This window comes from Equus caballus, chromosome 27 (assembly GCF_041296265.1).
Source record: "Equus caballus isolate H_3958 breed thoroughbred chromosome 27, TB-T2T, whole genome shotgun sequence".
NCBI lineage: Eukaryota > Metazoa > Chordata > Mammalia > Perissodactyla > Equidae > Equus > Equus caballus.
Window position 1 is genome coordinate 49,120,308 of NC_091710.1, and position 12,566 is coordinate 49,132,873.

Here is a 12,566-nt window from a genome sequence, read left to right on the forward strand (position 1 = left end):
AGGCAGAGACTGGAATGATGGGGCCACAAATGAAGGAACACTGGTGGCCACCAGAAGCTGGAAAAGGTAAGGAATGGATTCTCCCTTAGAGCTGCTGGAGGGAGCGCTGCCCGCCCACACCTTAACTGTGGCCCACTCAAACCAATGCTGAGCTTCTGGCATCCAGAACTGCAAGAGAATAAATTTCTGTTACTTTAAGCTATCAGGTTCGAGGTAATTTATTATGGCATCCACAGGAAACTAGTACAAATAATATTATCGCCCTTCCCCCGAATCGGCAACTCTACTAGTTTGTCTTATGTCAGTAAATGGCACCACCATGCACTCCACTGATCAGGTCATAAAACTATGAGGCGTCCTTAACACTCCCTACCCTCACATCCCACATCCAATCCATCAGCAAATCCTGTAGGCTCTGCTGAGGAGGCAAATTTACCAGACACTAATGAAGCTTCCATGGTTTGGTGTGTTCTCCGCTAGGGACCGGGGTGGGGAGGGTGGAAAATAGAAGCAGTAACTCCTGCTGCACGCTGGCGGTTGAGAGCACTGTTGGTAGAGTCAGTCTTGGGGTTCTTTCTAGGCAAGGCTCATGCACCACCAGCATCCCCTTGCATCTACTTAGTGCCCAGGGACAGTGTGCCCTGGTGGGGTTAAGGAGCAGCTGGACTGTCTTCAACTTCCCGGAGAAGGATCTGAATAAGATGCTGCTCGATTCTTTGCTCAGGGGCTATTATGACCCAGGCTGTAAGGCCCTTCAACACGTGCACCCTTTTGTCACCAATCCATGAACAGCGTGGTAGAGATGGAAAGTCAGAGGTGGCTGAGGGAGGTCCAGCAGCGGAGGGAGGGCCAGGGGCTGCGGTTCTCAGAGTAAGGTCCTCAGACCAGCAGCATCAGCACCACGTGGAAACCTGTTAGACATGCAGATTCTCAGCCCCTCCTTAGACCTTTCAATCAGCAACTCTGGGAGTGAGGCCCAGCGATGTGTGTTTTAACAAGCCCTCCAGGAGATTCTGGTGCACTCTGGTGTTTAAGAAGCACTTCTCTGAGGGCTTCCTTACAAAGAAGCAGTGCTTGAGCCAAATACTTTGGGGAAGTGAGAAATGTGCCATTATCAACAGCTAACCGAAGCTAAAAGGCAATTTTCTAACCTATCAGTAATAATATAATAATATTGTTGGTGGCCATATGACAAGGCAAGGAGTATGCAGCCAAAACATGGAAGAAAGCCATTACATAGTTGGGTCAGGTAGTTAACTAATATCTTATTTTTTTCTGATGTCTGTGTATTTAAAAATTATAATTTGTTGTGATTTCTCATTCTAAATATTCACAATGGGACCAAACTTTGTCTTCATAATTTTTTATCCTCTTTCACCAAGAAAGCCCCATAAATTGTATACGTTTCAGCCCTTAGCCCTATCTTAGCTTCTAAAAATATCCTAAAGTCAATCATTTTTTTACCACCTCACTCTCTTTCATGTCACCATCCACACTACTGGCACTACTGTTGAGGGTACCAGATGTCATTCCTTCATTCTGTTACACTACAGTCACTTGCCCGCACTGCAGCCCCAATGATCCTCAGAAAACTCAGGTTAGTTTACGTCACTACTCTGCTCCAAACCTTCCGACGGCTTCCCAGCACACTCAACATCAATAAGCCCCACAGTAGCCAGAATGATCTTTTCATATCTAAGTCAGTGATTTCTCTCCTGTTCATAACCCTCCAAAGGCATCCCATCGCACTTGGATAAAATCAAAACTTCTTGTCATGGCCAACCAGGCTCCACCCGTTCTGGTCCCTGCCCAGCTGAGCAGCTCTCTCTGCTCCCTGGTCATTCTGCTCTGGTCACAGTCCCTCTTGCCTTCTTTCTCTTCCTGGAACACATTAGAGGCGTCATGCTTCCCAGGCTTCGTGTCTTCTCCCCATCCCCAAATCTTTCCAAGTCATCTGATCTTTTCAAAAGTCTCCTCAGGGACTTTATCTGACCCACCTGTTGAAGATGAACTTCCCTGTCGCTCTCTGTCCCCCCACTGTGGTTGATGTTTCTTCAGAGCACTGCTTATCAGTGTCCGATACCTTGGACATACATGTACACATAGGTTTTCTTTAAAAAGATCTCCCCCTGGAATAAAGAATTCTACGAATATTCTATAAATATCAGTTTAACGAATGAATTTTGCCCCTACATATCGATTGAAACTGCCTTCTGGAAGATCACCATGATTTCTCAGTTGTCAAATGCAGTGGCCCTTCCTCAAGCCCCACCCTGTTTAACTCCCTCAGTTTCACTCTCTCACCCACTTCCCACCTCTCTTCCATGGGCTCCATTTCTTCTTTGGTTCACCAAAGTTAAGGTCATCTCCGGGCTCTCTCCTGGACCTTCCTTGCTTCTCTCCATGCACACCCTCAGTGATTGCAAACACCACCAGATTCAAATACAATTGCACATCACCTCAAGGTGGGTAATGGGAAGCGGCTTTCGGCTCAGAAACCAAAGGTATCAGAACAGGTCGGGGATGGCAGTGTCTCTAAGGAATCTTTGCATTTCTCAATGGAGACCAGTTACTAGAATGAGAAGTGACTGATTTTTCTTTGTCTAAACAAAACAGATTATTTTTTTTAACACACCACTGTAAATGTTAATGAAATGAAATGAAAGTTATGTAAAATAAAGTAGCATTTAAAGGAAGGTTTGAATAAAAAGAACTTCCCAGCTGCTGTACAACTTCTATTTCAACTGAATCAACTGCTATCCCGTCTGCTCTGATCCCTTCCTCATTCACGGGGCACCGGCACTTCCCAGAAGCCCTCCAGAAAGTGGTCTTCTATTGACACCAGAAAGAATTTACTACCGTGAGGCTTGAAATGAGAGGCCTAGGCAGGAAGCAGCTTAGACCTGCCTTTATTCTTTCCAGTTGGTCTATCCATTGAGAGCCCAGGCAAGGTCGCCTTCATGGCTTTCAGCCCCTGAGACTTGGGTATTTATAGCTTTCCCATTAATTCTGTGAGTTACCCCAATATTCATTTTGGCTACAGGACCCATAAATTTATATTTTAGTTTAAGATGAGTTGAGTTGGGTTTCTTTCATTGTAGGCAAAAGAATCCCTTTTAAGTGACGCTTTCAAACATGGACAGCTACGTAAGCAAACTCTGTTCCCCAAACAAGGCTATCCTATCAGGATTAACCCACCACAGATTTTCCTCGGGTCTCCCAAGTGCCCTGTAATTGATCCAACCCCCCTCAAAAGTCTCCGCCAGGTCAGACCAGCCCTAAGAATTAGTTTGCAAACAACACCAAATTCTCATTAACTAGCAACAAAGTCTCAACACATTTCCAAACTCCAAGGTGTTTAGAGAACCGAATATGTCTTTGTACACATGGGAACCAAACACCCTCCCCTTCGTGCAGTTCCCAAACGCACGAGGCGCTTCCTCCACGCACTTAGTCAGCTGCCATCTTCCCTCCCGGGAAATCCCTGTCCTGCCTCTTGTCTTTGACGAACTCCTATTTCCTTCCACACTAAGCTCAACTGTCATGTCCCTCCAGAAAGACTTCCTTGTTCTTCCCACGTAGATTTAAGTGCTGCCTCCTTTAGATACACTTCCATTGCCATTAGCACAAATGGACCCATTTACAGCACTTCCATCATGGGGTTTAATGATCTATTTACTCATTTACTCCCCACATTAGATCTTTGAGTGCTGTGAGTGGCTGTATTCTATTTTGCCTTGGTATTCCCAGTACCTGACATACAGTACACTCTAATAAAGAAAGTAAATAACAAATACTTTAAAAAATTAAAATTCTTTTCATAAAATAAAGACTCTAGTAAAGGAAAAGAAAGAATAATACAAAAGTTTCCCCTCAAGGAAACAATACTCACATACATAAATTATGCTAGCTAGTATATAATGAAGAGCCAACAATAAACGGTATGGTTATTCAAAGTGTGGGGTGATCAATAAAAACAGGCAAATTGGGGCAGGACTTCGTGAAGAAGTTAAGTGCACTTTTAGCGATTGAAGGAACGTGAGGCTTTAGGTCATGGCTAATGGGCTTTTCATTATAACTTAATTTGAAATGACTTTAAATTAAAATGAGAACATTTAGTCAACACAAAAAGTGTTCAAATACTCATGCAGAAAATGAATGGAATATACTTAGTCACAGAAATCTATAAAAATAGGGCAAATTTACTGGTTTTCAAATGTTTTATTATACATACATTTATTTTGTGACATACAGTTGTTTTGCCAAAGTCTTAAGCTGAATGCCAACATACAAAACAGAACAAGGTTGGAGGGAAGGAGGGACTCCACGGCCTCCCCTAAATCATGGGGGACCCCCAAGTCTCCTCCAGGGAGCCATAGTTTCTAAAACCTTAGTTCCCAAAAACCCTTTGGAATTGACTATTATCTTATTTATATGATAAATAACATATTTATTTGAATGATTTGGAAGAATAAGGATTTTTTTTTTAGTCCCCAAAACTATCAATTCATAGAAAACAAATATAGAGCATTATTAATCATTTATTCAGTAGACAGTATATATTGAATGTCTTCTATCCGCCAGATACTGTATTATACACATTTGGTCATACAAATGTACACCTATAATATTAAAAATAAGGAAACCATAAATATGTAGAATAAATATAATAAGTTATCCAAACATATTTCAGGTCTCTACAATAGTAAGATGAGGTGAAGAAGCTGAGAGAAGCGGATATGGAGTGGGTTAGAGAAAAGTATTGAGAACAAGATGAGTGATGAAGGAAATGAAACACAGGGGCAGGGAGGGAAAAAGAGACAGCTGCAGATCCATTTATGGAGACATAAATAGGGATCCTCACTGCACATCATCTTCATTCCACGGTCCTGACCGCTCCACAGACAAAACGGCGCCTCCCTTCTCCCAAGATCCCACACAGCCAGGTACTTCCCTGCTTGTCCTCCACTTCCAACCATATTTTTTTTTTTTTTTTTTTGAGGAAGTTTAGCCCTGAGCTAACATCTGCTTCCAATCCTCCTCTTTTTGCTGAGGAAGACTGGCCCTGAGCTAACATCTGTGCCCATCTTCCTCTACTTTATATGTGAGACGCCTCCTACAGCATGGCTTGATAAGCGGTGCATAGGTCCACACCCCGGATCCGAACCAGCGAACCCCAGGCCGCCGAGGCAGGAACGTGCACACTTAACTGTTGCACCACCGGGCTGGCCCCTCATTTTGTTTCCTTTGTTTACTCTTCCTCCTCCTCTGTAGGAATGGATATTCCCTGAAGCTCCTTTCTCAACAACCTGATCTTGTTTTAATACTTCAACAAACAACACCGTGCTGATAAACCTCAAGCCACTATCTCCCACCACGTAATGTGGCCCAAAAGACATCTCTTCCAGATACCCCATTTTACTTCACCTATCAGAATTCTACTTATCTTTTCCACTCTATCCCAACTTTCCCAGATCCATAAAGGTAAAATTTCTATTATTTGAGTCTGAAACTTTTTGCATTGTCCTACATACGAAACCTGCCACAATTCTTGTTGACTGTTTAGAATTTTTAATTAAAGTACCTAGGTCCTTCTCCATTTCCAGTGTCCTGCCCACAGGCCTGGTAACCATCTCTCACCCATCCCACTGCACTACCTTCTTCACATGTGTTGTTAAGTCTCTTCATTTTCCATCCTAACTATGCTACAAGCAACTAAAAGTCCCTAAGCCACTGATTTAGGCAGGACATTAACCATTCCTGGAAGAACTAACGATTCCTACTAGTTTATCCCATCCCATGTGTAAAACTAGCTTTTACTGTTCAACAGCTTGCCTTGCCCAGTGTTCCCATCATCCCTCCAGCACGCCATGTTTATCAACGACTCAAAGTTTGTGGCCATGCTCCTTCCTTCTGGTTAAATAAGGTCTGTTTTATCATTTACTTAACCAAAAGTCTATCTTTTTAAAGTAAACTTCAGATCACACTTTTTCTATGAGATCTTCCCATCCTTTTGTGTACATATAAACCTCTAACATTGCTGAACTCTTGTAGCATTCAATGTGCTTCTTCTGTCTGTACTGGTTATTTGGCTTCTAACACAGCTCCTTTATATTGTTAATATTTCTCCCAGCCTTCCCCAAAGGGACCTGTGGCCTTTTACCAGGGTAAGTGTACACTGGGGAAAAGGAAATAATTAAGCCTTTCGGGGACTATTGGTCACTGGTTCCGAACTGACACTAATCCCAGCAGACCCAAAACATCCCTGTGCTCCCCCAGAGTAGGGGCTTAGGGAGGTCACATGATCCACGGAGGTTTAGCTCAAGTTGATTTCACAGTGGGTCCAGTGGGTCCCTGAACCCATGCTGTGGTTGTGTCCCCAATTCTGGAATGCACAATTGGAACAGACATATTCAGTCACTAGCAGAATCACCACACATGCGTTTAAGGCAGTCAGTTGTTTTACTAACAAGACATAAATTCTATAAAGAGACCTTGCTCGTGTTTTATAATATTATTTCTAGATGAAGGAAAAACTTATGAAGATAGTTGCATTTTTCTAATTATTGACATACCTACACCTCCTGGTAATCACTTGACAAACAAGATTAAAGCCAAAGGCTGGATATTCACACCTGAGCTACAGATTTTCTCCTGAATTCAGAACTGGGTCATAAATCATCTTTGGCTCATTCTGGTTCTTTGATGATGTTATTTACTATTTCCTTCCAAGGGTTCAAATACTTTTGAGTTATGTCCTCCCTTTAATAGCCTGATAATTATTCAGTTATGTCCTCTTATTAATAGGCTTTTAGTTAGAGAATTAGGGCAAATAGTATACCTTTGAATTAGATATCTCACCATATGTCAACATGTTGAGGATTTTCTTTTTGACAGTGAGGACAGAAATATGTCATTCTGTGATTCTCCCCTAAGCGACACACTGTTATTTTGCAGCAGCACTGACCACAATTAGGACGCTTGTAAACCTTATAGTGTCTAGAGATGGCACATCCTGCTTTACGGCACTAAAAACAAAGAAACAAACAAAGAGCGTTATAATGTTATCTATAAAACAGTGTTGCTAAGGAGCCAGACAAATTCTTAAAAGTCATTTCTGAAAATAATTTGCTAAAAATTTGTTTGTACATATGTCCATATAATCTTTTCTTTCATCTGAGAAAAGGGTATTGACAAGATTCAGCAATATTTGTCAAGTAAGATTTGTGTGAAATAATTCTCATTATTTATTAACTTATTAGTATTTAAAATTGTTGTTTGCATAGCTTTACCCTCTTATCTAAATGGGATATAAAAGTTCTATAATTTAAAATGTCTTTCATGCTTTTAAGTTTTTTTAAATTAACATAATTATGTGCTTATAAGAAAAAGACTAGATTAGCTTTAAATTTGATTATTTTTAGAACACTGAAGCTGCCTGCTTTGTTTCAACAGCCAAGAAATTTATTTCTGGGGGAAAAATTTAACAAGATCATTTTCTTTGTTGACCTGACAAAGGACAGTTTTTTCTTTTTAATCTTAGAGATTCACTAAAAAAGAAAATAAAAATTCAAATGCCATCCTAAGAGAGAACATGTTCCATTTTTGCTATAAAAGTTCTATTTCAAAAGACATTTTGATATTCTCTGTCACAGTTTTATTCTACTTATATACATTTAAAGCACATACATTTAAAGCTCACATACATTTAAAGAAAGAGAATATCTTGGGTTTATATCAGCAGTGTGAAAATTTAAAAGCCCAGAAATATGGCTCACCATATATAAGTTGAAAATCACACAAACAATTTATATTAATTTAAGTAAAGTATTGAAATACCCAACTTAATCTGGGAAGAAAATGGGTAGCTGTTTATAACCATCTTTCCCTGGAAGAATAGTGAGCATATGTAATATTGGAATGCCACAGATACTCTGGGCATATATAAAGCAAGAGGTCCATTAACACTTTGCACCCATTAATGAAGAATTCTACAATATCTGCCTTTATGAACATAGTAAAAATAAACATTTTAAATAAAGAAAATGGACTGCAGAGAAAAAAACAGACATATTTATGATGCCTTGTTTAAAAGATAAAATGTGCTTACTGAACTCTATTTATGTATATATATGTATATGCATATATACAACTTTCGAAACTTACAGTTTAGCAAGTACTTATTTCATTCTCAAAACAGTCTTTGTGGTAGATAGAGAAATATTATTATCCCATTTTACAGCTGAAGAAAGTAAATTAAGTTTTCTAAATAATCTAAACCACGAGGATAGTAAGTGGCAAAATCTGATTGAATCCAGTCTATCCCAAAGTATTGAGTCTCTCTCCAGGCTTTCCATATTTTACCTTTATATGTCCAAAAATAGGACAATAGTTTAAGCAAAACGTTAACATAGTTGTTCCCCAACTTAGTATAAAGATAATTTAATGTAATTATAGTCAGACAAGTTTGGTTTGATCTACGACCTACAACTTCAAGATGTTCATTATGCCCATGACATGTCGCTCTCTCATTGTACCTCTACACTCTCACCACTAGATGGCCATATACAGCCTTAATATTTCTGGTGCAATGGAAAGGGAAACAAGTGACAATTTTACATAGCTGAAAAATTTTTGCTCTTACCTTGTAAAAAAGAATGCTGAAATCACGTATCATTTTCACAAGGTGATGGGTCTGTTCATCTGTTAACTGGCAAACCTTAAAATAGAAAAACAACTGAGGACAGTCTGATAATTTGTTCATTACTGTAGAAAAATAATACCACTTGCCAGTTATAAGAAAACTGTAAATAGATTTAAATAATGCCAATCTTCTAGAACTCAATTTCTCATACACCTATTCAGTGTCATTAAACGGTGGTTTTATTTTATTTTATTTTTTTGAGGAAGATTGGTCCTAAGCTAACATCTGTGCCCATCTTCCTCTACTTCCTATGTGGGACGCCTGCCACAGCATGGCTCGATAAGCGGTGTGTAGGTCTGCGCCTGGGATCTGAACCAGTGAATCCCAGGCCACTGAAGTGCAGCATGCAACTTTAACTGCTAAGCCACCGGGTCCACCCCAACAGTGGTTTTATTTTTAAGAGATAGTACTACACATAAAAAATACCATTCTTATTTATAAATTTTAATTCTAAGTTCAAGTATTTATTGAATATCTATTCTTTATCAGACATCTTCAAAGTCCCAGCGTTGTTTATCAGCCACCTAGAAAAGTCTTGCTGGATTTGCAAAAAAAGAAAAGGAAAGAAAGAAAAAAAACAGAAAGAAGGAAGGGAGGAAAAAGTGGGCAGAGAAGTAGATGACTATCAAGGTCACTATCACACTTTAAAAAGATGTGAATTTATATACATGTATTAATATCAAAGTACTTGTTAAGACATGGAAGAAGAAAGAAACAGACCTTACTGAAAGAATTTTTCTGTGACACAGCCTGGCATAAATCTCGTAATTCTACCCTTACAGAATTAATTATCATTTGGTGCATGTGGTTTCCATGGTAATTCCAGAAGAAATTCTGTCTGATGAATTAAGTTTTGTTGCATGTATATATCTATATACAATAGAAACTAATTTATCAGTGACCGTAAAATCTAAAATCACTTAATCAACATAATCTTTATAAAAGTATTATATATTTTTTCAATTATTTAAAGTTTAAAACATGTGTACTTCTAAAACTCATTTATTTCTTACCACATCTTATATCAAGTCACACCTTGAAATGTTAAACTGTACTTTTTCAATAACTGTACATGTGCTTTTAGGGGGTTCATAGCTAAGCTTCAGAAATGTCTTTATTTAAACCCCAGATACTATGGGCAAACGATCTTTTACTAGATGAGTGGCTGGCTGGATGTACAGATACAAAGTAAATTCTCAGCTTATCACAGATAATGGTAACAATACTCTGGGTAACAATTCTCTGAGTTCTGTCAAGTTTTCTTTAAAAAACCTGTTCCATGGAGGTTTAGGTGATTTTAAAAAGCTCATTCTCGTTAAAATTCTGCTTCAATATTCCCATATTACAGAAATTTGACTAACTTGTTCCAAGAGTCAAAAAGCCCAACCTAATCTAGAACTGCTATTAACTGTTTTCTTTTAAAACTTCTTTCCCACTGATTTGGATTTTACGAAAAGTAGCTAGGAAATAACTACACAAAATAAAAAAGTATCTTTGGATTCATGGAAAAAACAATGTAGTTAACAGAGAATATCTGGGTCTAGATAAAAGCCCTAATGTAGATTTCTGCCCTGGAAACTAAAATATATGTATCCTTCTACCTGGGTTTGACCTTCTCACAACTTTGTCCTATTAATCACCATTCTCTTTTCTACAATTTTAACTTCTCCCTCAGCATGAGTTTTTTTTTTTTCTCAATATATAAATGAGTTTGTGTCTCTCCAGCAGAAGAACAAGAAAACAACAACAAAACTGAGTCCTTGTCCTGATATCTCCCTCTAGCTGCCAAATATTTTCCCTTTGCCCCATCTAAGCTCTTTTAACAAGCACTCTAAACTTTGTTTCCATTTCCTCACTGATCACTTCTTCCTTAGTCCCCACTCCCTGACTTCTATGCTTATCATTCTACTGAAATAGCCTTTTCTAACGTCACAAAGAGCTATAAATAGGAATATATGAGTGTGTGTAGAGTGTGAATTTAATATGCCAGCTACAAAAAGAGAGTTGTGAACTTCATTCATTCATACATTCAACAAATATTTCTTTGATGCCTACCATGTGCCAGACACTGTATTCTAGACGCTTGCCTACAGCAACGACCAAAACAGACACCATCCTCATAAGAGGTCACAATCTAGCAGGAGGAGACAGACTTGAAAAGTAAATATTAGGTATATTTGAAAGTGATCGGTGGTATGGAGAAAATAAAAAGCAAAGGAAGTTGTGGAAAACTGGGAGTGTGAAGTGGGGGGAGGGGACGCACACGCAATTTTAAGCGGTCAGGGTTGGCCTCGTTGCGAAGTTGACGTGAGCAAAGACCCCTGAAGTTTGTTTGGGGAGACTGTGTTACTGTAATGCAGACTTAAGTACTCCATGTTGGTCCCATAACAGTATTTAAAAATACAGAAATCATTTTGAAAATATCTATGACCTACTTTAACAGCTGGGTGGAGACCACTGTCAAAGAGAGCTTCATTTTTGATGATGTTCCCTACCCCCGGCAACACTTTCTGGTCCATTAACACATCACAGAGCATCCGTCCTTTCTGCTTTTTAACTTCACTTTCTGCTCTTGAGAAACTAAATTTAGGTGAACATATATCTAATTCTCCCATGATTCTTATTCTCTGTTGGCTTTCCGTTGAGTTTCTATAGAAAGGAATACAAAACACATTAATCGTGAATCTAGTCACAATTTCACCAAGTGTCATTTAACATGAGCTTTGCTAAATATAAACACTTTAGGTTAATCAGAGTATAAGAGTTATAAAGCCGAACAATGAACAACCTAACAAACTATATTATTTGAAGCCTCCTTTAAAATGAGGTTTTATCAATTATAAACCACTTTTAAAAATTTTACTTATTATTTACTTCCACATGTGACATCCCAAACCAAATTTTAGCTCCAACTCCACAGTTTTGCACCTAAAGTACTTTTATTTTTATCTTTTACCTGAGTTCCACTGATGAGTCAAAGAAACAAATCAGATCTTTGGTGAGCTGCACTTCAAAAACAGGAGAAACTCCATCTTTCTTTTTATCCTCAGGTGGATTAATTATGATGGAGCCTTTCATTCCAAAATGAATCCTGAAACAAAATCAAACCCATTTTTGCGTGGCAAAAAGTATATCACGTATCAAATTTGTATTCCTTCACTTTCTGGATTACATGCAAACAAATATTAGTCAGAATAGGCACTTTTAAAGGGCAAAAAATGGTAGCTAATATTATATGTTTTTCTGTTATGGCTTTGTCTCCTTATAAAACCAGAAGATGCAAGAATCAGTTTTCAACCCACAAATAAAATAAATTCCTAGAGAAATAATAAGGCCCCAACAAAAAGCCCAAGAAAACATCCTGCCGCACTTCTTTTCTTGTCAGATGAAGTATCTTTTATTTACAGAACAGTCTAGCATCTCTCGGCTTTTTCTCAGATTCAAAGGCTTGGGATGAGATAACGCTAAATTTAAATTGCCTATAGTGTGTTTGTATAAGCTCTACAAAGCTCCTAACGTTCAAATTCCCTATTTCTAGCCACGATGGATTGGAAACGTTTACTTATTCCAAAATGACATCTACAGTTTAAGGCACTTACTCTTCTTCTCCCCTGCTCTGGGATACACTATGAAACAATTTTTTTGCAAAACCTTACATATCAAAAGAAAAGAGAACAAGTCAAAATGCTATTGTCTTCAATTCTTTTTGTTTTCTTCTACCTCTAAATGTATTGGGAAGGGAAATTTATAAATATTTACAGTTAACTTGAAAGCCACAATGCGGTGATGAAAAATTCATAACCTTTCAGTTTTTATAGGATTGATTAGTATGTCCAGTAAAAAAAAAAAAGAAAAAAAGTGG

General features: G+C 38.4%; 1 protein-coding gene across 1 annotated transcript in view; it reads right to left on the minus strand.

Moving 5' to 3' along the window:
- The window catches only part of NEIL3 (nei like DNA glycosylase 3), a 47,598-nt gene that overhangs the window by 12,147 nt on the left and 22,885 nt on the right, over positions 1-12,566 (minus strand). Inside the window, exons 3-6 of the mRNA XM_001492688.6 lie at positions 11,661-11,795; positions 11,140-11,353; positions 8,645-8,719; positions 6,862-7,028 (exon numbers count right to left, since the gene is read on the minus strand). Coding sequence (XP_001492738.4) covers positions 6,862-7,028; positions 8,645-8,719; positions 11,140-11,353; positions 11,661-11,795 — 591 coding nt within the window. The remainder of the gene's footprint in view (positions 1-6,861; positions 7,029-8,644; positions 8,720-11,139; positions 11,354-11,660; positions 11,796-12,566) is intronic.